The 27,756-nt window shown below is 34.6% G+C and overlaps 2 protein-coding genes across 5 annotated transcripts in view; one reads left to right on the plus strand and one right to left on the minus strand.

Moving 5' to 3' along the window:
- LOC149802613 (centrosomal protein of 131 kDa-like) overlaps nt 1-4,913 on the minus strand; it is a 79,639-nt gene extending 74,726 nt beyond the window's left edge. Inside the window, exon 1 of the mRNA XM_089951919.1 lies at nt 4,827-4,913. The gene's annotated coding sequence lies outside the window, so the exon portion shown is untranslated. The remainder of the gene's footprint in view (nt 1-4,826) is intronic.
- Nucleotides 4,914-5,163: 250 nt separating this feature from the next.
- LOC149802614 (CCR4-NOT transcription complex subunit 3-like) overlaps nt 5,164-27,756 on the plus strand; it is an 80,361-nt gene continuing 57,768 nt past the window's right edge. For 2 of the 4 annotated variants that reach the window (XM_089951920.1, XM_089951922.1), the window contains exons 1-5: nt 5,164-5,333; nt 7,380-7,447; nt 8,591-8,614; nt 20,210-20,284; nt 21,372-21,461. In XM_089951920.1, coding sequence (XP_089808046.1) covers nt 5,309-5,333; nt 7,380-7,447; nt 8,591-8,614; nt 20,210-20,284; nt 21,372-21,461 — 282 coding nt within the window. In that variant the 5' untranslated portion in view covers nt 5,164-5,308. The remainder of the gene's footprint in view (nt 5,334-7,379; nt 7,448-8,590; nt 8,615-20,209; nt 20,285-21,371; nt 21,462-27,756) is intronic. The other 2 variants (XM_089951921.1, XM_089951923.1) reach the window with 1 other exon arrangement.

Raw genomic sequence — 27,756 nt, forward strand, 5'->3', positions numbered from 1 at the left:
TTTGTTGTGATGATTGATGAGGTTGCTCCAATATTTTCAATTTTAGTATAGTAATCAGGATGAGGCACTCAGATTTGCTGATTCCTGTATCCCCTTCCTGATCAGAGGTATTGGAGACATGTATGCATTTGGCCATTCCAATCTATAGAAACAGAATCGATTATTCAGGGCATTTGTGTTAAGGACTGGTGAGACAGTTTGAGGTCTTGACATTCCACCTTGTCACCAATAGATCCATCATAGGACAACTGAGTCAAAACTGACAGATGAAGAGACTATTCAGTTTGTATCATTTCCTTCTGGCAGAAGCACGAGCCTGCCCACATATTATCCAGCTTAGTACATTTGTACTTAATCATGGATTCTCAATGAGGACATAACTTCTGAAAATACCCAACAATAATACAAAGGTCTGAGTACTTGTTCCACTTTGCTGTTTGGGATGAGGCATAATGGAGATGTTATCAGACAGAAAGAGAACTCAATTTCTGTGTAGGTTCTCCAGCAACCAATGAAATACTTTCAAAAGAGTGTCTATCTCGATGATGTTTATATGTAAATAATCATCTTGCGGAGGCCACCTCCTGTGGTAGTTCAAAATGGATTCACATCCATAGCAATCATGATTGCAGGAGGTTGTGCTTGCAGAGTTATCACCAATGCAAGTCCAAATCATTTCCCTGCCTTTGAGATGCAACCTCTTATTGCTGTAGGTTGTGAGAATTGGCCCAATGGTCCCAGGTTAGTCTTCACTTGAACCACATTATCATTATGAGAGCCCAATAAAGCGACCAAGGACTAAGCCATCTGCTAACACACTGGGCAAAACTCGGCCAGAAAGGAATTCTCTAGCATATGGATTGCTTCAAACAGGCATGGAACCTACCATTGCATGAATTCAATTCCTGTTGATAGGGGACACGTACTTTTTACCTCAACATTGATTCTTTACCTGAACACTGATTCCAGACCTAGTTGATCGAATCTTGAAAGGGTACAAGATCAGAGGTGTTCTTGCTGACAAGGAGATTGACAGAAAGAAGTGTAACATGTGAAATCATGTCCAAAAGATAACTCATCTGCTGCTTGGAGCCGGTTGTAGTGCAATCAATGAACTTTTGGAAGTCATTTGAGTAGGGGCATGAAAACACGCCTCATACAAGTCCACACTAATTGTGTAGTCTCCAGAATGGACGGCATTAGGACCCGTTGTTACATCTGCTGTAAACCCAAGAGTGAAAAAGAGTTGAGTGAAGTGCTTAGGTTGAATATAACTGGTAAGTGCTATATTGTATCTAAAGAACTCTGTCCCAATGTTCAGTAGTGGTGCTGAATGTGATAGAGTCCCCAGGAAACTTGTTGGGTCCCCATGATGTCATAAATCTTCCCCATTCGGCCATGAAAGATTGGAACCTTCCAACTACTGGGATCTGTGATAGGGTGGGATGGGAAGGTCTGTATGCCTGTCACTGAGATAGGGATGGTCTTGTGGAATGCTGGTGAAAACGATCAACTTCCCTCTGATGATTCCAATTAGTTATATGACTGTTTTCCAGTGGCATACACTCTAGTAACATCCATGTGACCTTGTTGGTTACCATGCAAATCCCTACACTGTAGCTGAGACTGAGAGGGATGGTGGCATGTTGTGAATTCTGTAATCCAACATGTAAAAGATCATTCCAACTGGTTTCAACAACCGTCATGTGTACAAGAAAAATCTGCATCAAGTCACTGCTTTTTGCTTTCTTGATGAGTTTGATTCCCATAGTGGTGTTTAATAGTATCCTGCCAAATCAGCAGTCCACAGAACAGGGAACTAGATTAAATGTTGATACACCACTAAATGATTCCTTGTTTTTCAAAAACATGTGACGTTTATTTTGTGAGACAATTGTCTACATCGAAACTCTATTTTTGTATTGCTCAATTAGTATAATACTGATATCATGATTTCACTGGAAATAATAATGAAACTTTTTATCATCCTTGTGATATCATCATTTATATCTCTAAGTGCCAGTTCAAGAATTCTCTGAAACTCACTTGCCCACAATGGTCTGTATCTGTGAAATCAAGCTCTTTATTTTATGAAGTATTCATTTTGCTTGGCTGCCTTGCTATCTTTGATCAGAGTTATAAAAGAGTCAGTTAATTTAAGGTAGTTTATGTTATATACACAATAACATTTATAACAGTGTCGATTGATCAAATGAAGTGAGTTCACCCGACATATGACCAGGGCCGCTAGATTTTAAGTTTGTAGGATTTTCATGTCTTTAAACTTTTCTTTTATTCCACCTCCTTTATTTGATTTGAAAGACATAATTAATGTGATAATACAAGGGAGGCCAGTTTTTAATTCAGTGCAACAATACAACAAATACTTCTGCAAGTCAGTTATCAAAACATGGTCAACACTTAATTAGGTTCTCAGAGAAACGCTCACAGACATAGGTGTTACGAAAGATTTACACAATTTACATTTAATTACAAGAGGATACATTGCATTTATGACAATTACACTTATAAGAAACTAAAAGATAGAACTAGAACACAAATTTCAATTGATAACAAAATTATTTAATTTGTATTTATTTATTAAAGTAATGCCTCCACTCAGCGTGACATTTTCATTGGTTGAAACTTCCTTACATATCGTTAATTGTGGTGTACGAGGAATGTCATTTGGAAACAATATGTAAAAAATTGTATGACCTATTTTTGTTGTTGATATTTCATAATGTTGATTAAAATTTCCAGGTCCTATCAACCGTTTTTAATGATAAAATGAGTGATATATCAATGTTTCCATTACCAATTTGGATCGCGATTTTCTTCAAGTTCAACAAATAGGGATCAATTTTTGGGATATTTTCTGGTTTAAAAAATGGAATCCACGCCTGACCCAGCATTATAGGCGGGTTTGCAAGTTATCAGGGTGCAAGTTATCGAGGGAGTGGTGTATATACATAGTGAATGTTCTGCTTTATGAACATGTGAGTATTCATGCAGAATTACCCATGATACTTGTACATGGGCGTACGTAACCTGTATAGGTAAAATTAGAGCATAGCTATATTTAGATAGTGGATGCTATATAATCAATTCTAGTCACTGGTTACCTGTAGGTAGGACAACTGATTGCCTATACAGATAAACATCACTCAAGCATCTTATAGTAACATGCATGAGCTAGATGCTGCAGAATAAATTATGTCTAGAAAACTTACGTGTCCTTATCTGATCAGAGCAGAAGCTATACAGTAATAAAACAAGTTTCTATATTATATACAAAAACCAGCACATAAAAAAGGAACTGAAGCATAGTAATTGATACTTACAAAATGTGTGACAATATCCATTATGAGACAATTTGACCTACAGGAAAAGGCCCAATAATAGTCTATACAGATAAAGTCAATAAAGTGTCATGTATACACCTATTAGTGCTAGCAGATAATGAAGGCAATGAAGCACCAATATATCATATCAGTTCACAATACTACATGTAGGAAGCTCAATGATGGCCTGGTAAATTCAGGACACCTGTTTTCGTGAACTCAGGGTGGGTGAATGCATTACTTTGGACTGTTTTGGTCAGCATTTCAGCCAGGTCAGGTTTATAACTTGTTTTACAAAATTCAATGTAAAAATGCCACAAAATGGCAAGAGATGTCAAGTAAATTAAACCAGTCTTATAAAAAAATTAGTAAAACTTCAGTATTTTATAAAAATAAGCTATTATGTTGAAGAGAACAATTAATAGGATGTAATGTGTTTATATCTTATTTATGGGGAAAAAACTACTAAAGATTTCAGAAATAGACAATATGCCCAGGAATTTCTTGAGAATCTGTTCAAGTGGGAAGCTGAGAAGTTGGATAGCAGATGATAAAGTAGGTGTGGGACAATCTGCAAAATTAGAAACTTGGATTAAGATAAAGTCTTGTTCTAAGGTAGTAATTTCTTTCTTTTAAATAATGTATTTATTTGTATGATTCAAAGATATAAATATTAAATAGGTTTTTCTGGGTTACAAGTTCAAGAATGTCATGGAGTGGGTCTTCATGTTGACATTTAGAAATCACATTTTCATATGCATTTAGAATAGAAATGTGGGACATATTTGTACACTTTATAAATAGAACTTTCCAGAAGAAAAGGATGATCGCTCTTACATGATACAAATTGCACTTTCAATTAAAAACAGCATGCAATCCAATGTTTATAGAAATTATCGCTGAACAGAATCATAGAATAGGCCAATACGGTGGTACATCCATAATTGTTCATTCTTAGCACAGATTTCCAACTTTTCAACAATTTTTTTTACTGATCTAATGAACGGAAAACACAGAAAGCAGCTCTTTTTCATGCGATATTTCGCTCGTGTACTTTTTTTATTTGTATAACGACTTTAATAACCTGTTCCCATCTTTGTAAACGTAACAACGTGTTGTCTGGCAGCAAAAATTATCTCCCTTATCCAACTCAATGACAATGTTGATGTCAGTGTCGATATAATATTTAATGTTTCTGTTCAAATAATGAGAATAACATAAAAAAAATAGCTTTACACTTCCAAAAACTTCTCTGATGTTTTCATTATTTGTTTGCTAATAACACTGGTATTTTATATACTAGGAACAATATTAACTGATGGACTATTTCTATAAACAGTATTGTAGCTAACGATACAGTAGGTCTAATTATGTTTAACAAATTGCTCTTTCCATGCAGTCTGGAAATCAATTACATGCCAAGAGAAACCTCATTGGAATACAAATTAAACCGAGGATACATCTATATACAACGGATCTTACGCCAAGCAGATAATTTATGAACCAGGTGAATATCATGATCAAGCCACTGACAGTTTCCATTCACAAACACGCATAAACAAAGTTCCCATAATTCATTTCCGGTGCACATCTATAAATAACTCAGGTGATATATTCCTACGCATCCTTTGTATACAATATACTGGTACAAAAGTCTGGAGTTATCAATTCACCAGTTGGCTTCTTTTAAATTAAAGCATCCATGAAGACACAATTTATGTCATTAGATAATGCGATTTTCTGATTTCTGAGAGCAAAATATAATTATATCTTGCACATTTTAATGCGGATGATATTACATTAGCATGTGCGATAAGGCTATACAAGAGTAAGGTAGCCATCTTGATTTTGGAAAGAAATATAAGTGAAGGATTCTCTGTTATATCACGCTTGGAAATCATTATATGAGCCCCTTTGAGCTCTTCTAGCATGCATCTATTACGTATGCATGAGAATTCATAGCAATGGCTGACAAGCGAAAGCTTCAAGGTAAAAGCAGACATGTACATTGAACTGATGTGATAGAGTGTTCGATTTTCTTTCGTTTTCCTATTTAGTTTCCTAATCCTATACTTGGAGTTATTTTGAGTCCGGTATGTGTTTGACTTTTAGGTAATTCAGCATGTATCTGAGTACGCAAAACCTGTTGTGTGTAGTCATTATCCTGCCATTTCACTTACCTAAGGCATATATTTTTAAAAAAATTAACGGCATTGCAGTACAAGGGGAGATTACCTGTTTGACCTGAAAATCAGCTGGCAAGGCGAGCAGACAGATATTCCACAGAAAATGTAGAATGTTGTATATTTATTATAGACGTTATTACATTGGAATCTTGCTGTTTCATATTGCAAGACATTTTGTCACCTATTAGTAATTGTTTTTATATTCTGATCTAAACTGGACCAAGCTTTCTAAGCCATCTTAATCGAGAACATATTTTTCTGAAGAGAATGTTATTTATATTTCAAGATTTGTGGAAAGATATCCCCCAGTTTCAAGCAAATAAATAAAAGCAAAGAAGGAGCAGAGTGGAACCAAATGGATGATGTACATCCAAGTAGTCATGTAGGCACCAATACAGATCTGAAATATGTTTCCAGATATATATGATTGACTGATAAGGACATTTACTTTGCCAGACTGGCAATATATTAGTTTAGGAAAAGCAGATGTAAGGTGTAATCAGTACCAGTGCAGGAATATTAAACAATGGTTGCAGGGATAATTAAATATTTGCCTAGTACAAGGTGCTTTCATTTTGACATAAAAAAATCCACAAGATTTAATCCATTTACTGATCTAAAAATGTTGACATACCTTCACCTTAATTTTATGATACATATTTTCTTGGAGCATTTGTATAATGACCTTCCAATGCATATTGGGCAGCAAGGAGGAAAATAAAATGAACAGTTGTCATTTTAAGAACTGTATAAATCAGATTGTAGAATATATGGAAAATGTAGTCTGCAATCAAATTAATCTCAAAGGCTTTATTAATGTCAACTATGATCAGAGGAAATTATACTTGAATGCCATTTGAGAAATTGAAGACTAGGCATTATGCTAGAAGATTGCTTAGAGGATGCCAAATAGAGAATTTTAATGGTTGGTCTGATTTGTTGCAAATGACTCTTGATAGTTATATCAGACAGATCTATGTATGTTAATAGTACTGCAGTCAATAAGAAGCAGAAGTATGCAATCAGAAATTTCTTACAAGTGATGTGTGAGGTTAGTGTACCTTTAAGTGGTAAGGAACCTTTGTCACGAGTTGTGATGTCAGAAATTTCATCAGGGAAGTGGAATTTTACAAAGAAAATTGTCTGAAAGGTAATGTGGAAAATGACTTTTTTATATATAAAAAAACCTTCACCACTTAGTTGTTTTTGTAGGGCTTAATGCCATTTTTCAGCACAATATAGGCTATATATGGTGGCCAGTATTAATGGTGGAGGAAGAACCCGGGAAAACCTCAGAAAAAACCACCAACTCATGAGAAGCTATTGGCAAGCTTTCTCACATACCCACATTGGCCGAACTCATGCATACAGAGGTGAGTTGTCAATGATCTGTAACAGTATATGCTTTAGACCACTTGGGGCCCTCAATATATTGTTCTAAAAAAAGGCATTCAGGTCTATGAAAACAAGCTTATTACCAAGTTTAGTCTTGCACATGTGAAATGTGTGTTTCTTATTAGATTTTTTCAGGTTTGCACTGTCCATTTCCTGTTGTATGGATATGCTTTGATATGTATTGTAATAAAACTAGTGCTTATACAGTGAAACCATGCTGTATCACACTTCATCATATCATGGTATGGCTCTCCAGATTTTACAATAATTTCTCCAGTTTACTGAGTACTAGCAAACTTTAGTGCAAGAAGTTTGATCTAATAGCCTGTCTGTGTGTATTGTATTTTTGAAGAAAGAACATGTTTAAGAATTCAAATAATTTCTGTTTTTTTTTTTATGAGAAGTGTCACAAAATAAAATTACTGTTTTATTTAATTCATTTGTTTTCTTTCAGGTGAGATTGATAGATGCCTTAAAAAAGTGACAGAAGGAGTAGAAACATTTGAAGACATCTGGCAGAAGGTACATAAAGTTGGTGCTTTGAACCTAGAATCGGGGTATATGATAAGGGGCAATTTAGTATAGTCACCTATGCATAAAATAACTTGCAAATGGGGTCCATAAACTTAGCAACATTTCTTTTCAGTAGTTGGTGGGAACAAGGCATCAACTGTCAAATCAAAGTATGAGAGACTTCAGTATTTATTGATATGAGATCTTAAGATGTCAGTTGAGATCGATAAAGTGATGTTATACTTTTAATATAATTATGGTTGATATGCAATAATCACCAGTATGCTTAAAATTTAGTTTCTTTCCTGTCATTTAATAGCATATATATCCATAGCATAAGCAAACCCAATATAAATCTTAACTAGAATTGCACATATAAACTGTTGAAACTGCATCCATAATTACAGTTGCCGATCAAGTCTCTATTTGCTGAATGTGAATAAAATCACAAAATGGGTAAATGAAACCTTTATATATTGTTTTTGGTGTTGAAAACAGCAGTTAGTGCCTGCAAATTTTGAATCAGCTTCATGAAACTTTCAATTAAAGTCATATATTTTGTTAAATTTTGTTTTAAAACTGAAGCTCAGTACACAGTAATGAACAAGATACAAAGAAAAATTGATTACTGAAATTGTAATGTCTTCTGGTGGCAACAATTAAAGAAATAAATATCAGTTAAATAAGTCTTATAAAGTGAAATTCATTACAGTATCCAATATTAATTGATCTTTTATCCTACTCTCTCATTCACAAGTGTGATCAAGGCTAGCAAGGTAACACATTAAAGGCAGTACTTGGTGCGTGAAAAGGGTTTGTTATGGACAGGCAAGATCCAAAGTTTGTAGTTAACATTCCATAATTGGCAATTGGAGGTTTGCTCAGGATGAGCTGAAATTTCATAATTACTTGCATTGAAATCACAGCATCAGTATTTAACTCATAGATTGAACAAGATCTAGTTTCAGTGTTGTTGCTTCTTGAAGTGTCCCGCTTTTAAATAAAAAAGATTTGAGTTTTGTACTGTATATTGTGTACTGAATCAACAGAAACACTAGAATATTTCCACATTCACATGCAAATAGCAGTGATGTAATACACAATGTTTTTGCTGGTGCACATTATGTGTATTGAAACCTCTTTATCTTTCAGAGATCGGTTACCCTGAAAACAAAGGTAATTTATACAGATAAGTAACAACTTTATTAGGAAGAAAGCAATTTGTTGAAAATTATTCTTTAACATGATTATAAAATGAGTATACAACCAACACCCCCACCCCATAAGCTCTTTCTCTTCTCACTATCAATGTTTGCCCCTTTTTTATTTTTTTGAGGTACCTCAGTAGCTCCTGCCCTCCCCATTGCTGCAGTCAGTCCTTGTTCTTAACCCCTTTGTGCACAAGTTATTTCAATAGGGTATAGTGATAAAAAAAAAGGTGCCAAGCCGTGTGGACAAAAGACATGCAAGTGTATATTAATTTTCCCAACATTTTGAGAGTTATAGAGGATACAACTGTGCCCAGCACCTTAACCAGTTTCATCTGTGCTTCAATACCTCATAGATGAGCCTCAGAGAAAGGGGGAATGGTATGTAATGGTATATAAAACAATATTAGATATTTAGTGGAAAGAAACTAAACATTATGGAGAGCAAGATCTTGAGCAGAAAATTCCATACTATTGCTTTTTTTCTGTTAAACCAGATTTTTCAAACATCTCTTTGCCCATGGAAAAGATTTTAAAATATAATCTTTTTATTCAATAATATAGGCCTCTGGCCTATATAGAAGACTATTCAATGCACATTTATTTTCTTCAGGGTCAGAACAGTAAGTATAAATATTTATATGTGCAATTATATATATATATATGTCGGGGGGGGGGAGGAGGTTATATTATAGGAGAGGAAACACCATCTAAAGCTCAGGCAGAACCGAGCCCGATTATGGAGTATGGTTGCCCACCCCTGACACAATGAGCAGTTCACTCTACCTCAAGAGGATAATATGTCGTTCTTGCTCTTTCAGACATTAAGAATGTTCTTCCTTCAGATCTATGTAGCCAGTGACCTGAGGTGATCTTTTATTGACCAGTTGCCAGCCATTGGGTTTAGACCGCTGGTGGTCAGTCAGGATACTTGTCACAGGGTACAGGCTTTGAGAACATGTGCTGAATTGAGGTATATGTTCAGGAATCTGATCAAATTCCCCACCTGCCTCAACATTACTGAAATACCAAACTACATTAACAAAGCCTACATTTATGTATGCTACTGGGAAAGGAGCTCAGAACGATATCCACTCCTTCCCTGTGTGAGATCCTCCTGTACTGCCATGGATATCTTCTATATGGCCTCCTGGAATTAAGGTTGTTGGGGTTCAAAGACAGCCACATGTTACTCAGGAGGGATTATCATGGAAGAGGAGAGTAAGTGGCCAAGGAAGGATGAGAAAAATTCTCTTCCTTCAGAATAAGCACCATTTGAGTCACGGAACATTTATGTCCCTACTTCAAGCCTTCAGTGCAAAGGGATCATTCTAGGTGTAATACTTTTGTATTATTGGTGAAACAGTACACCTTCCATGTATCGATGTGATTCATTATAAACAGCCTACAATGTGATTCATTATCAATACACATATGTACTTGATCTTTTTGTCTTTAGATGGTCTGTCAGTGGTATTTAGTGCTGTTTTGTGTTATCATCTTGGATGTATTTTCAGTGTGCAGGTTACAAGACATGCTTAGATATCATTTGCTCATGTGCAGTTTTTATCCTTGACATGATTTAAAAAATATTTCCAAAAACAATGATTTTAATTGAACCTTTTAGGCCATTGCAGGCTGCTCCATTTGACCAGATTCAGAGCTCATTTTGCTCAAAATGCCCATTTTTGCACAGATTGAATGCTTTAAAAACATTTTATTTCGTGTCACCACTTACATTTAGAAGGCATTACAATGTCATCTTCAAAACAAAAGAAATAGTGCAATTTCCTCCAAGAGGGAAAATTTTACCCAAAACAAATCCAAGTGTAAAAGTGAAGTTGACTAAGAACCAAATTCATCACATTGTATTTGCTACTGCAGATGCAAAACAACTGCTGTGGCCCAGAATGGATGATTGACAACACCACCGCCTATACCTTATCTTGCCTGAGAAATGGTGTGAAACCAAAACAAAAAGAAGTAAACAGTAACCATGATATCAGAATTGAATGCAACATATTTCCCTGCTTAGCAGGCCAGAGTACGTAAAATTCAATACACATGGACAAGATAAGAAGCAACAAAGAAGTTCCATGTAAATAGTGGTTATTAATCAGTCGGCAAAGTATTTAAATTGTCCAGGATGAACAAGTCTGAAACATCACCTTTATGTTGATACATATCAGCGATTGAACATGCTAACAGGATAAATGGAATTTGTGGGGAGGGGGCAGATTTCATCAGTCATCTGGTGTTGATTTGTGGAAGGTGAGTGGGTTTTAATATTTTTTTAATAAAACAAATGACAGTGTACATATGACTGCTGAAGGTGAAAATAACGTTGTATTTTTTATATCTGGTATCATTATGAGTATCAATATGGAAAAATATTGTATTGATCCTTTTACCCCTAACAGCTGGTATCAGATTTTTGCATTTATCTGTTGTTTTTTTTTTTCTTCCATTTCTTGCATCAGGCAAATCACATTGTAAAGCTGATATGTTAATGAAGAGAGATAGCTTGAAATAAGATCACTTGTTTCAAACATATTATTTTATAAACAAAGATGCAATTCAGGCTTTTGTTATTAACAATGACACATATCTGTAGAACATAGCTCACTATTAGTCTCCCATATTGTATAATGACTGCTCCGGTGGTCTAGTAGTTAGAGTGTCTGCTTTGGATGCAGGAGGTTGTGGGTTCAAACCTACTTTGAGTCATACCAGAGATTTAGAAAATGGTACTAACACCTGCCTCACTAGCCACTCAATATTAAGAGGTTAGTGTAAGGGCTGGTCAGGATAATGTGACTGGGTGCAGGGGTCAAGCTAGACTTGAATTTTAGGGTGGAGTGACTTCTATTGAACAGAACAGGGAGAAGAGAGAGCTGAACAAGAAGTGGTAGCAAAGCAAGACACACAGTATACATATTTGTCACTTGTTAAAAACTATCATGTTCATATTCAGTGTACTTTTGGCAATATGGCTTAAAAAGAGAATAACAAGTTATATATTCTAATGAATTTTAACTAGATTACAGTAGTGTGGTTGCAAATTAATACAAATGCTTAATCTACTACCCTTAATTTTAAAAAAATCTTTTTACTTTATGAAAGTTTGCTATAAAGTGGCATTTGAAAAGACTTCAAAACTTATTTGAATCAACCCCTGTACCATGCACATCAGAGCAAACGCACATCTTTCAGATTATACTGTTCATCCTAATTTCTTTGTTGCTGATAAAACTTTACTCTTGCTGTTCATAGACAACACTGAAGAATTAAAGCCAGTATATGAATGAACTAAACCTTTTTTCAACCGAATCCACACAGCCAACATGCAAGTGCATCTGGTTTGTGAAAGAGGGGTTTTGTTAATGTAACCACTCACTTTATAGCTTTGTTACAACATTCCATTGAAAAGATTTCAAATATAAGGTTTTATTTTATGTCTGTTTACTAGGTGTTTGGTTAAATAGTATTTGATTTGCTGTTTTTTTCTTTATCTTCGTATTTTCACAAAAATAAGTAAACTCAGAATGTAACCTTGACCTCAAAGTGTCTTGAATTCCATAACATAGCATTGTCCAGTATATTTGTGATCTACATAATTGCAGTGTTTCCCATTATGCACCAAGGTTGTTTTTCTTTAACCTCAATTTTACTCCCCTGGGGATACACTGATAATTGTATTTTAAAGCTAAATCTTTGATAACTTTATATTTAGACTTCTTGGGAGGCCTCCCCCAGTGAGGATACATGTTGTCTTTTTAAGTAGCCAGGTGTAAAGTAAAAGAAGCCAGGTAAATCACCTGGCTCTTGGCTGATAAGGAAAACCCAGCCCTTAGTTGCAGCACCCTGTGCAGGGGCACACATCACCCATGTCTTGGGCAGGCCAGTATAGTAGTATAGGTGGTGATGATAATAATAATAAAGACTGAAGGTAACTTAGTTACAGAACTAATCTACCTTAATTGTTTTCTGTTATGTACAGTATATACAATATGATGTGAAGAATCTGGCTTGACACTAAATAAGTAATTTTAAAATTCAAATTATCAAGCCTGGAACACATGCACAGGCATCTGTGAGAACCTAAACATATAAAACATAAAGTATCATCCTGCATTGAAAAATTTAACTATGAAAATGAAACAAAATTACAGAACAGCAGGCGGTATTTTTTATACTAGAACTGTTCAGTTTTCTGAAGATTTCATCAATTTAAGACATTGATTATGAAAAGAAGAAATGCTAGGAGCCTGTCTTATGTCCCTGAGAATGTTGTTCCATACCATTGGACTAGTATATTGAAAACATTTTTTAAACAATTCATTCTTTGACCTTGGTATACTGTAATTTTTGCTTCTTACGGACCTTAAATTTTGAGTACCATCAGCATCTCTTTGGTGAAAGATATTGATTAGATAGACAGGAATGGCTTTTCTAGATACTCTCTACATCAATTTGGCCTTTCTAAGAAATATTCTTTCATGTATTGTTAAAACATTTATATTATTCATTGCATCCTGGAAAATTGTCTTTACATTGATCTAGGATTAAATGGCAAGCCCTCTTTTGGAATCTTAAAAGTGTTGTTATGTTTGAATTAGAGGTATTACCCCAAATTACATTACAGTAGTCCAGCTATGGCTGAATATAACCTTTATAAAAGATAACCCTTTACTGAAGAGGAATGTATGTTTTGATTTTCCTCAGTAGTCAAAGAAAAGAATTAACCTTTTTTGAAACATGTTTATCGTGAATAGACCAAGCAAGATTGTTATCTACGAATACACCAAGAATTCTATCTTGAGAGGTCATATTAAGGCTCACCTTATCAAATAGGACCTGGAGTTTGTTGCTATCTAGCCTTGCTCATTTTATTGTGTTGTAACTGGTAGGGCTTTCATTTTTTCTGTATTTATGATCTTACTGTTTTCTTTGCACCATACTTAAAGTCTGTTGAGAGCATCTTATAAGTTTTTTTCAAGTACCGTTTTGGTTTTGCCCATCTCAGACAGTGTAGTAGAGGTCATTGGAAGAAACTGAAGTTCCAATCTTAAAAGGTAAATCGTTGATAAATAGAGCAAATAACAGAGGTCCAAGGATAGAGCCCTTTCGTACCGCACAATTAATATTTTTACTTTCATAAAGTTGATCATTTAAAGATACTTTTTGCACTATATCAGTTAAGTAAGAAGTATACCAGTTTATGGAGTTTTCACTGCATTGATAGATTTTAGTTTTTCAAGCAAAATTTTATGGTCTACAAGATCAAAAGCTGATTGAATCGTAAATTATGTCTCCAACAATAGATACTGTACATACAGATGTTGAAATAGCTGAACACTGTTAGAACATCAAAAATATACAGCTCTAAAGTATCATGATCTTTTTACCATTTTGCCTTAAAATTAAGGCTATTATTTGGCATTTTAGTGCAATAAATTCAAATGAAACTATGTGTATATTTATTATGGCAGTGCAAAATTATAGAAATGTTTCAGAATAATTAATGGATCACAACTACACCTATCAATTCAGTTGGGAGGGGTCAGCAATTTGTTAACTTTGTTTTTTTTTTTAGATCTGTATTATGCTTAGACTATTGACCTGTCATGATTTGTTTATTTTTTGTGTGCTGATAAAAAAAATTGTATGTTTACCAATGTAAAAGTAAATAGGGTGTGTTTGTATGATGTTGGATTTTTAACAGTTTTAATTTTAATAATTTGAGTCATAACACTACAATATCTTCATGATGTAGTTAATAGTGATGTCTAGCACCAGGGCATCATGCTGCAGACATGTGGCATCATATCCCACCCAGTCACATTATCCTGGCACCAGGCCAACCAGTCCTAATACTTACCTCTTATTGCTGAGCACTTAATTGAGGCAGCTGCTGGTACCATTTTATAAGTCTTTTGTATGACATATCCAGGGTTTGAACCCATGACCTTCTGCATCCACCGTGGATGCTCTTATGATATGACATATTTATACACTAGACATCCATGCATTGGGCCCAAATTCATTTGAAAATAGCATCTCAGAATATGAGAAGTGATGATTTTGGTCACTGTCTTGATATTGTAGAACATCTGCTGAAGCTATGTCTATGTTAGGGGGTGACCTTTCAGTTTTATATACAGCTTGGTGGAGGGGATTTGGACACTTGAAATTGTCTTTCACTGATTTGTGTTTTTTAATAAGATCATTTTCCATTCCTTATTTTAATTGAAAGTAATTTTATCTTGTCATTTGAAAGTAACAAAAATCTTGGTCGGAAAAAACATTTTGACCTGATAAATCGCAAGTCTGTTGCAATGCAGTCAATCAGCAGGTTTTAATTTTTTTTATATAAAATTCAGCTTGCCTGAGGCAAACTATCTGGAATATTGGACTTGTGTTTGTAAAATTTGAGCTTGCCCCATCATGAGTAAACAATAAGAGATAATGTGTATTTGAAGGAATTCATATTTTGTTTATTGAAACTTTTGTTTTCTTTGCATCAGTTAATATTATCTAAAAAAATATATATGTGTAAATAACGTACGTAAATAGGTGTGTATGTTAGAGTTTAAAAACAGACTTAGTTGGAGGTGCAAAAGCAGACATGTTTTTATATATAGACATAAACAGTAGGTAGAAAAGATTAGCTACGTGTTTAAAGAGAGAGGGAGAGCACAAATTAAAGGAAGACTAATGATATTTATGCTCACAACTCAGGGATTTAACAATTTTCATAAAGTCGCCTTCAAATTGGTGACATACATAAAAATATTTGAGAAACCAACTTTGAGAATGATTTGAGAGCAAATATTTTTGTCCATTTAATTGTTTGCCAAGTGGTATCTTGTAATTATTATGTCAATATATAATAAACACCACCTGTGGGTTTACATCTTCCTAACATAATTATTCTTTGAATGAAATCCTCCTGATAGTTAATTGTTAGAGATGAGTGACATTTATGTCTAAACATATCTATCAAAGAAAACTCAGAAGAGTTGTACTTTTAGCAGTTTACACATACGCCATAGAAACTGCAACTGCATCAAAATAATTTTTGAAAATCAACATCAAATGCTGGAGGCTAACTTAGAACCTGAAAGTCTGAATCCCTGACGATACAAATATGATTGCAGAGTAACTGATAAGTGAAATATATATATTTATTCCTTTTTGTTCTAACTTGCTTTCAGTAGTAAATATTCTTATTATCACATAGGTATTGCTATTTGTATTATGGTGAGATGAAAGTATAAACTTTGCAGAACATAAAGCATTAGGAAATGAACACTGCCCCTTGTTATTAACATAGCTTGCACCGAGTTACTATAATTTGCCAGACATGACATTCAGTTAAATTTCTTGTGTCTTATATCCCTCTCAGTTTGTGGACTTGCATGCAAGCATGTGCCTTAGAAATTTGAGCTTTCCCGGACTGATTTTGAGCTTGTCCTGGGAAATCGGGGTGGGTGGGGGTGATTTGTAAATCCCCAAGTCAGACTTGAGCTACTTCCAATTTTTTTATATTCAGCCTCATGATTGTGCAATTACTCTTAAGGCTTAAGCACAGTTTGCATGTTTCATGTTCTTTTTTTGTGTGTTGTTTTTCTATTTGAATTAATTTTAAATAGCAGTAGTTGTAATTGGGAATCTAACTGTCCATTTCCCGGAGGATTACAGACTTGTGAATTGCATTTCCTTATTATTTCAGCCAAGTTTTCTTCCATCAGTGCTTAAAAACCCTGATAGAGATAGCCGTCTCAGTTGCATTTGTGCTGGGCACAATCAAGATGGACTCCTTTGCCCTGTTAGGTCACCTGGGTTTTGTTTAACAATTGCTGATAGGAGAAAGAAAGATACGCAAATGCTTATTTTCCCACTAAAGGGTTCAGATAATATTTCAGAATCCACCATCTCTAGATGGATTTCACTCACCATCCAGAGAGCTTTTTGGAGACACCTCATTTCTGGGGATAAAAGCACATGAAGTAGCCTATCTCAGTTGGTGTATATGTTGAAGTCTGCATTTTGGCAACCATGCACCACGTTATCATTTTGATCTTGTGTCATTAGAAAACCAGAGCAATGGTAATTTTTTTTTCTCTGGGTCCAATAGTTGCTGCAGAAGCAGGCTGCTGCTGGCAATGACAATTGAGTGGCTGGAATATAAAGTGAGTAATTTGTCACTTACTCCTTTACAGTTATCAGCTTCCTGCCTTACTGGCTAGTTCAGCTAAGCAATAATGACTGGTATGTATTGCCACTGTTAAAATGCAGCTTGTGTGTGGGGTTCAAACTAGTTTTAATTACACTTACCTGTCACTATCACTATTCGATCCCCTCATACCTGCACTAATGCATATGAGCCTATCACAAAAAGGCATACTGTGTTGATGCACGTCTTAATTTCTAGAACAGGAGGATATATATATCTGGTATGGACAAGGGTTTTCCATCGTGGAAAAGACAACTAAACAATTGTTACAGGTGTGTATTACTTGATTAAAATTAGTTTGAGATACACAACCATAACCTACATTTATGTAACACATTTTGACCCCCTTTTAAGTATTTTTTACCTTTTATTTACTATACTATTTACAGAGATTTAACATCTTGACCTTTTATCTTTTACAGTGAAGAGGTAGGGTATTTGTGACTAGGGGTGAAACGATTCATCGATGCATTGATACTTTATGCTGACACTACACACATTATCAGAAAAAGAGACTGAGAATTGATACTTACCATATGCATGTTATTTTAGTCTTTAGCAGTCATGAATAATTATTAGTAGTTGTCTTGTTATTCTGTAATATTATAATCCATCTGAAAAAGCATTTGCAGTCACTGGCACACATGTTTATTAGCAAAAACGAAAAAAGACTATTTGAGAATAACCATTCACCATCTGTAAGTTAACACAAAATGACATGGTTCATAATCCCCCCCCCCATTCCATACCATTTGTTGTAACCCAGAGGTATGTTAAGCATACAATTCAAACATGTTCCACATGTATAATGAAGTATGTTACTCATCATTTTCATAACCACTTTCACACAAAACTTTTACTTTGAATTGCATCTTGACTCCTTTGTTTGATTTGAAAGCTGTGCTACCGGTTTGTTGCACAGTGAAATATTGACATTAAATTCTCATTTGTGATTAATGCTTGTTCCAGTCCAGGTTAAATAATAACCACAAATCAGAAATCAGTGTAGCTTATTCTCTGTGTGACAAACAGCAAGTTGGCAGAGCGACAGATTATTCACAGGAAAGTCATTAGATATGTCAGGGTCAAGTACTTGCACTGAGATGCTGTCAAGGTGTGCTGTTGTGTGAATTGTGTAAAATCTGTATGAATTCACGTGCTTGGAGAAAAGTGAAATGATTGAACTCCCACAAATTTGCTGAAAATCCCACATATGAAAATGTGCTCCGCAAAGTATAATTTTCTTTTATTTAACCGTTTTTGTTGCGAAATCTGTTTTTTGGATAGCAGCTGTTTCATATCTGGGTTCTTCAAGTACGACATGAATGGTTGTGAAACTACCATAAATTTGATTAGCATCACATGCTTGGGAATACACATTATGGCCTAGTTTGAAACCATTAATGAAGATAGCTTTACAAATATGTAGTTTAAAATATGGGCTACCTAGTAAACCCAAAATGTCTGCTTCCTGGCGTGGTTCATTATGATTTTGTTCGGCAGATACTTGCTGATGATATTGATGATGACAGTAATTTTTAATACCCTTATACAGCATTAGGAAACAGATAAGAAATTTGGCATAGTAGTCATTATAGTACTGATTTAACAAAGGAAGTTTCTAACGCTCTCCGTTATGGATCACTGCCATCTCACCTCTGTCTGCGTGGGTTCGAGTCTAGGATTCGGCCAATGTGGATATGTGAGAAAGCTTGCCAGTAGCTTCTCGTGGGTCGGTAGTTCTTCCCGGGGTTTCCCGGGTTCTTCCTCCACCATTAATACTGGCCGCCATACATAGCCTATCATGTGCTGAAAAATTGCGCTAAACCCAACAACAACAAAGGAATTTTATGTTAGTGAAAAATCCGATTTTGGAGCATGTGTCCAAAAGATAAGATCTATGAGCTCTGGAAAATTGTACATAACAGTCACAATGGTCAGTTTCCCAACATATTCAAGCTGACAAAGCTAGCTATGTATATGCTTCTTCAGAAAGAAGCACAGAACAATATTGATACAAGGTAAAGGAGCACAGTATGCTCAGAAATACTTGTCAGATTCATGCTTTTACAACTAGAGGTGACGTGTCAAAGCTGTTGATTTCATTTGAGCTCTAAGAAAGTGGAGCCGGAAGAAAGAGACATATATTGAAGTTTAGATAAATATTGACCTTTGAACCATTTCTAACTCCCCTTCCTTATATATTTGATAAAGAGGGAGGTTTCCCTTAAGATAAAATCCTGTCATCATCTCTCCTTAAATGGGGAACGAATATGGAATTTCTCTTTTTTTATGCAGAGATATTTATCCAGTGAATGAATGTACTGAAGGAATAAAAGAATTTAGCATAGAATGAGCAATGGGGCAGATTTCAAACTAATCAAGCTTATCACCTTGTGTAAGTAAAAACAAATTGATGATATGGACTGGGTGTAGTCAATAGTTTTCATTCTTCACTAATTCATATAAGTACCTGTGGATGCAACAGTCTTTTACATCTAGTAAAATGTAATATATTTTGTTGTTATTCAAGCTTATTACCATGCCCGAATTTGTTCCAGATGAGATTTTCTGTGCACGAGGAAATTGCACCATTTCTTCCGTTTGAAGATAACATAATGTCTTACACATGTAACTGAGAAACGAAATTGGTAATAAGATGTTTTCAAATCATTCATGTTGTACAAAACTAAGAGAGCTAAATGGAGCCACCATTAAATGGCCTAAAACATTGGATAAAACTCGCTGCCACCAACAGGTTGTCTGAAATTATTGTTATCTTCTCATCAATGAGAATTGCATATAAATACATGATAACTATATGTCTCTCTGTAGTCTGCATACTGGAAATAGGACCAGAATGTAAATATTCATGAAAGGGTACCTACCTTCCATAGATGGAAAGACTGTCAGGTTCATGTATGTATCGATATGTATTGTATTGCAGACTGTGTATCCTGAATCATATTGATACGCAGCACAGGTGTATCGTTTCACCCCTATTATGTGACCCATTTTCTTTTTCTAAATGACCCCACTTGTTTACTTGTTAGGGGCCATTGGGCTTCACTTTTTTCCATTCCTGGAACGAGTGCTATCACTCACTGACAACCGAGCACATTCCGAAGTGCTTGGATATGATAGCTGGCACTGCAAGATGAAAAAATGATGCATTTTTGTCGATTAGAGGAATTTTTTTTTACACCAGATTGACTTTTTCACACATGTCCCATCTTATGATGGTCCCTGGTTTCAAGCACAGATTTGTTGAGACGATGGTTCCAGTATACATTTATGGTAAATGAACACTTTCTTTCTTTTCAGGTACACAGCGCAGCAAATGCAAATCAAAAGGAGAAATATGAAGCTGATCTCAAGAAAGAGATTAAAAAACTTCAGGTAAGGGAAAGCTTGAATGAAAGAATAATAAATCATTTAACTGCAGTTTGAAGATTGTCTAAAACTTGTAGTTAAATTTTCAGTATGCATGTTGCATTATGTTATGGAATATCACAGGTCATTAAACATTGGTTTAATATTTAATTAGTTCACATTTTATATGAAAGTGCAGCATATCAAATACTGATTTTTATATGGAAAATAACAAAATGTGATGTAAAGTATCATGTTCTTGCATGAGAAAATTTAAATCCCAATATAATTTTTCCCAGTTTGGGTGTATGGTCATTGGAAGCATGTCATTCATTTGAGTAATTATACCTCCTCCCAAATAAAATAAAAATGCTATCCACTAATGTTGTATTTAGCAGAAAAAGAGAATGTACAAAATAATTGGCAATTGATCATAGTTTGTGTATTTGCCTTTATATGCCCTGCCACAAATATGGCAGTGACTTGGGTTAATATTTCTGTTTATGGTTAGTTGCTTATGTGCTTTTGATTGTGTGGTCTGTGGTGACTTGGCAGGACATTCTGTGTTCTTTGAACATGGTTCTAGTCATGTTTCTGTTTTTATTATCTTGTGATTTACAGAAGATGACAGAATGACATGGGAGAATGTAAACAAGAAATTAAAATTTAACATTTTTGCAAAAAGAAGATTGATTCAGTATTATCTGTAAAACAATAATCCTCCTTTTTCTTCTGGTATTAAATTTCTAGAAAATGCAGTTCAGAGAACAGTACAACCCTGTTTTAACTAGCAACCTAAAGAAATAAAAATAATGAGGTACAAATAATACAAATGTAGAAAGTCTGACACTAGCAAAGCAGTTTTAGGGAGGTTACTGCTGTGAGAACATGAGTTGCCACAGAATCTGGGAAGCCCAGATTTTGTACATGTGGATTATGATTTTTGTCAGAGAATGCAAGATGAGAAATTGGGCAAATAATGTTACTTTTGTTCTTTGATATTTCTCAGAAAAAATCTATTACTTAGTCATAGCAGGTTGACAGAATTTCAGTGAAAAGTTCGAGAAATTCTCAACATACAACATATTAATAAATGCATTTTCATTTTTTTCAGCGGTTGCGAGACCAGATCAAAACCTGGTTGGCGAGTAGTGATATCAAAGATAAGAGAGTGTTGATGGACAACAGGAAGTTGATAGAAACAGTAAGTTACGTTTCTGAAGTACAGTGCAACCCCGGTATAATGCGAATTTGGATATAACGCGATCGTGGCGTGGCTTCTGAAATTTCGTATATTTATTCGCACATGAAAAAAATCTTCTTCAAAGTACATGAAATAGTGTATAAAAATGTATTATCGTTATGGGGAAGAGATTGCGTATGAATTCGAATTTAATATGATCGTGGCGTGGTTCCTGAAATTTTAATTACATGTATGTGTATTTTTCTAGTACCGGGAAAAAACATTTTCGTTAAGTATGAGAACTAGTGTGCAAAACGTTTAATATCATTTTGGGGAAGAGTTCGCATCTGAATTTTAATATAATATGATCATGGCGTAGCTCTGCACTTTGCGCCAAAAAAAATTATCATTTTTGGGAAGAGATCATGTATGAATTCGATTATAATACGATCGTGGCGTGGTTCCTGAAATTTTAAATACATGTACGTGTATTTTTCTTGTACCCGGAAAAATACTTATTTTAAAGTACGAGAAAGTGCGTGTAAAATGTTTATTATCATTTGGGGGAAGAGTTCGTTTACATATTTGAATCTAATATGATCATGGCTTTGCTTCTGAGATTTAACAATTTTACCAGGTTCTTGAAGTGTTATGCCCAAATAAACATTATCTTATTACTGATCCATGAGTAAAGCCAGTAAGTCGTTTTTGTGATTGTCTTCAATTAATTCTGTATACAATCGTTGCTCAAACAATAGCCGACATGTGTTTCTTTAACTGCGTACACAACCAAGCAGCAAACAATGTGGTGGTTGATGAAAGATTCTCACAATTTAATAAACATTAAAAAATAACGAATGCCGCCAAGATGTTTGCTGGGCTTGGCAGTGTTATTAGACGCAATCAGTTGACCAGTAAATAATGTCGTCTTTATTAGCTAGAAATTGAATGGGTATGAAATTGTACATATATTCGGCTTTTTAAAAAAAAAATTATAAACATGACTCATGACCATCGCAGGCCTACTGCACTTAGTTCTCGGGTTTTACATGGGTATGGTGTTTGTTTATGAACTCGTTATTAATTTCCTATTTTTTTATATAAAAAAATATTTTACTGTTATGGAAAAACAAGTTCATATACACAAGTCGTTCTCTGCACTTTGTGCAGTGATTAGTATAGTAGTTTTCACACGTTTTTTTTTTTCAATATTCACAAAATCTGAAGTAAAAGTTATATGCATGCTGAAAGCATGTGTTGATTGTTAATTATTCTTGCTGTAGTCGTTCAAACGAATAGGTGTACAAGCGTTAATTATTGGAAATTTGCAATGGATAAATGTACACGGAAACGCATAGGAGAAAATTTTAACAGTATGAAATTTGTACAGACACCGTTCATAGACCCTGGAACATAATGAACGTACGTGTGCTTCGTCTTAACCTAATTTTGCTGTTAATTTTTCACATTGAATTCAGACACATAATGACGAGTGACAAAATTATTGAATAGTTTAAATATGTATGCAATTTTTGCAATCAAATTACATGTATTATGTTCATGCTGTATATTAGATGTTGAATTCAGACACAGTGATCTGGGATTTTTTAAAATTAAATATTGTAAATATGTGTGCACTTTTTCAGTGGAATTACATGCATTATAGACGAACTGCATGATGGCAAACAGTGTTGATACGCTATTCATCATACACATCATACGTGAATACACGTTTATGTGCCAATGAGTTGTTCTCTGAAAAAAGTAAAGTACTGTATAACCCTGCATTAACGCAACCCCGATATTAATGTGATCCAATTTTTTGGACCCCAATTATCGCGTTATAGTGGGGTTCAAATAAAATATTGTACAGCAAGTTTAGTGTTAAATGCTAGCATAGATGACTGTTAGACACAGGGAAAGGATGAAATGTGCTGTTCTTATCTAAATGTGAAACTCAATCATCCATATTTTGTAATAAGTTAGAAATCAAAATGAATGCAATATTATCCCCGGTATTCATACATGATCTGGCAGGTTTTGCCTGGCTTGTTGTATGCATTTTTGTAACATAATGTTTGGTTAAAAAAATTCACTTTGATGCTTTCCAAGTATGGTTTTTGTTGTGATGAAGGAACTACATTAGAATGGTATAAAAAAGGCCTAAATAGTTAACATGAAATCCTCCTGATTGCCAGTTTGAGAGCAATGTAATGCTTTACAGCTTTTTGTATCATTGATTAAGAGAAAGTAGACTTCTCAAACTCTTTGAGGAATAAACAACCTAAAAAATCATTGATTTTAGATTGCTCATATCATTGATATTGAATTTTATTTTAGAGAATACAAAACAATAAAACTGAATAAACTGCATCCCTTTTTCAATGCAGAATTTCTGTTACATAAATATTTTTAAAAAATAATAAATACATAATGGGATAAAATTGTGGACCAGATTACATGTAGCAATGGTAGTTAACAAATCTTGTAGTGCCATATGCTTTAGTAGCACACTAATTAGATGTTTACTAACTTTGTACCTACTTATGCAGTGGTAAGCAAATCATCATATAGGAAAATTAGTTTTTGTTCATAAAACACCCCTTTGAAACTTCTAAACTACTAGAAAAGTTCTTGAGAAACAACAATCTGGGGCTGTGCTAACCTTGTTCGTTCAAAATTACAAGTATTGACTTGTCATTAACACATTAACCACTGGTGATGAGTTTAAGTGGCAGGAGGTAGTAGCCTACTGCCGAGCTCTGTAGCGTCAAGGTCATGTATGATACACTAAAGGGGATGGTATTATAGAAAGATAGATGTAGCTCTTCAATGATAATAAGTAATCTGGAATTTCTAGATGCACTACAAAAGACAGAGGGTAAAACCTCATTTTTTGGACCCGATTTTTTTTTTCCTACCCTGTGGTCGGAATCTGATTTTGTGTCTGGATTTTAGACTTTTTGGTCTCAGATCTAAGGCAAACCAGTATGAACTGCAAACAGACAGATGAACCTTTGCAAAAAGTAGGATAAGATGGGGATTTGGAATAGAGTGGTCTCGATACAAAAATAATGGGTCCGTTTAGCACAACAACAAAAAATACAACTTTTACCCTTCTGCTCATGCGCGAGCCAAATAGCCAATGAAAAATGATGTGTCTAACACAACTAGGTAGTATGTTATTGGAAGATCACCTGAAAGTTGGTGTTTTCAAATGTATTCAGAAATAGCTTTCAGAATGTGTTTCCTACTCGAATTTCAGTTTTACCTTTTTACTATACTCAATGGTTAATTTATATTGCAGACGTCTCTTTCCACTTGAATAATAATAACACAATTACCCTTTTGTTACGGTCGAGAAGCCATTGTTTCCAGAAACAACTATTCTGGTTTTCAAATGCCAGGTTAACAAGTCTCTTGTCTGAGACAGAGCAACTATATCCTTTTTCAAATATAAATCCATGTTTCCTTTCACTGACAGTAGAGACGAAAGGCTTATTGAACTGCATACATTTTACAGATTTCAGTTGATGTTTGTAAATGTCACTGCCTGTACAGACCATGTAATTCCAGACTTGACCACATTCTGAATTGTAATTTCAGTTGTTTTTGCATTTAATTTAGGGTGTTGTGGTAAAAATATGTTGATAACAGAGTGAGATTTGTACGTCTGTGGGGTTATAATTTCAATATTTTTCAAACTCTGTCCTTTTATTTCGTTTCTGCTTAATAACTTCCCTCATCTTTTAATAAAACAGCCCATGGTTGATTTTGACTATATTTCATCAAAATAATTTGTGCCGTATATAGCATGGACACATTTTCTCTTTCTTTTTAACCTTAAATTTCTTCTCTTTCCATCCTCCTTGGCACTGTATAAGAATATTCAACTTTTTAAGGTGTCTTTGAAGTAGTTACTTACATTGATAATTGTTTTATTGTCAGATGATTGTACTCTGTATTGATAGCTGAAAAATGGCATTAAACCCAACAACAACAACTCTATATTGATAACCACCAACCCTGACACGGTGGAAACAGAGTCTTGGAGTGAATGGGATACCAAACTTCATGGAACATTTATCTGAGAATAAAATATTAATGTTATTTAACTGTTTTATTCACCTTTAAAACCCATATAATTGTCGATTTTTTAACAGAATTTGTATATGCTTGCCATAAAAGTAATAGTTTCTGCACATTGTGTTTATTTCAAGACAGCACACCATGAAGTTGATTAAAATGGAGTGGTTGATAATCTCATTAATCATCTCATACTAGTGCCTTCATACAGGTCTGTTAAATACTGAGTGGGTACAAAATGTGTCAGTTGTAGTATTTTCTATTTTGTTTTTAACATACTTTTTAAGAGGTCTCTTTTTTAGTCCATTTCCTATTAATAATAATTAGATTCATATGAGCTACAACTTAGCAGCAATGATTGTAGTTTTCCTAGTTCAGTTGACCTTCCAACACCATTGCAAGAAGATCTTGTGCACATATGAGCGGAATTCAATGACAGGTGGTACTATATCTTTCTAATCAATTTATAATAAATAGAAGGTGATAGTTTTTCAGTGAAAAATGCTATATATTAAGTGTGAATGTGCAGCTGTAATGGTGGAGGAAAGTAACTGCAGCAATATCGAGGTGGGAAGACAAAGTTTTGATGATTTTGAGGGATGAAAAGCAAACAGTAGATGATCCAGTGGATGCTCAGGATGGAAACAACTGTGTTCAGAATTTATTAGGATATGACACGGAGAATGAATTCTTCAGTAGATGCTATGATTGATGGACACATGCAGATCTTAACATCTTTCTCTTGATTTCCCCATGAAGTAATGACCTTTGTAAGTGAATAGTTCAGGAGACAAGTAGGTAAGTTTCTGGGGGGAAAAATTGTTTCAATTTAGTGTGGTGTTTACTATTTTATTGTGGGGTGTAAAGTTCATGGACTTTGTGTTTGTTCCAGCTACGCAATTAGAGACCCAATGAAAACTGAGCCACATGCAGAAAGCCGACCATTTTTTTGCTAGTGTTACATTCTTAGCTGTCAGTAATGAATTTGATAATTCAGCTTCATTACTATAATAACAGTATCATGTACACTTTTATATTTGATCCCATTGCGCATGCAGAGAAATTTAAAGCAGTTTGTATTGTTTCAATAAACATGTATGTATCTGGTAGCTGTTGTTTCCTCTCACTCCCACTCTTTAAGATTGATATTTGTAATGAGAACAGTTAGGTTAGAGCACATAGACTTTAAATACTAATATTACTGAAAATGAAGTGCATACAGATGGAATGGTGTATGAAAATAAGATTTAATTATTTGCACTGAACCTTCATACAAGTGAAACTGCTGTAGAAAATACAGCAAACATAATAATAACAATTTTACATTATTATCAGTGGTTCTCTGTGATTCAAGATTTAACCACATCTCAATAATTAATCTTGATTAAGAATAGATAAGTACAAAATGTTTATACTTGTAATAACAGGTAGTACTTTCCTGTCAAAACTTGAATCCAAATTCCTGATAAAAGCACTTTTTTTCAAAAGGTTCATGCATTTTTATTCTGAAGGAACAACAAAACTGTAAAATACTGAAACTATTGCTTGAGACAGTGCTAATTAAGACTATATACAGAACAGTACTAAAGCTCACACTTCACTGAATTTTTTTTACAACAAATGTATTTAGGATTAATCTGTCGCACACTTTCATCATGCACCACATTCCATCTTCACATCAAAGGTTTTCTCAGTATTGCATTGAGAAAGGGACAGTTAGTCGCATGCTAGGTTCCCATAATGGAATGACAACATTATCCACATATCATGATCCGCAAAAAATTTGGTTGATGCAACTTTATGGACACTGGTTTATGTTAAAGATCATGTATAAATGTTTCATTTACAAATTGGCTGTTTTTTAATGGCTGTGTGTTCCATGTAATGTTGAGCACTCACACAAGAGCACTGTATTAGCGATGGATCTTGATGGGTGCTTGATTTCTGTTGATACTGGGAGTAGTATTGTTTTAACCATTAAAACAACCAAGGTTGTCAATACATTTTTAGCTGTTCTAGTCATAGAACAGAAGAGCATATGAGATGGTCTGTTGTTCATCCATTTTTAATCACACATGCTCAACATTGTGACCAGTATGACTGGTGGAGAAAGAACACTGGAAAACCCTGGTAACAACCACTGACCCATGGGATGCTACTGGTAAGCTTTCTCGTATACCCACATTGGCCAAGACAGAATGGAACCAGCTGAGATCGCAGTGATTGGTAA

Source organism: Sinohyriopsis cumingii, chromosome 3, assembly GCF_028554795.1.
Source record: "Sinohyriopsis cumingii isolate HCF-2022 chromosome 3, ASM2855479v2, whole genome shotgun sequence".
Classification (NCBI taxonomy): Eukaryota; Metazoa; Mollusca; class Bivalvia; order Unionida; family Unionidae; genus Sinohyriopsis; species Sinohyriopsis cumingii.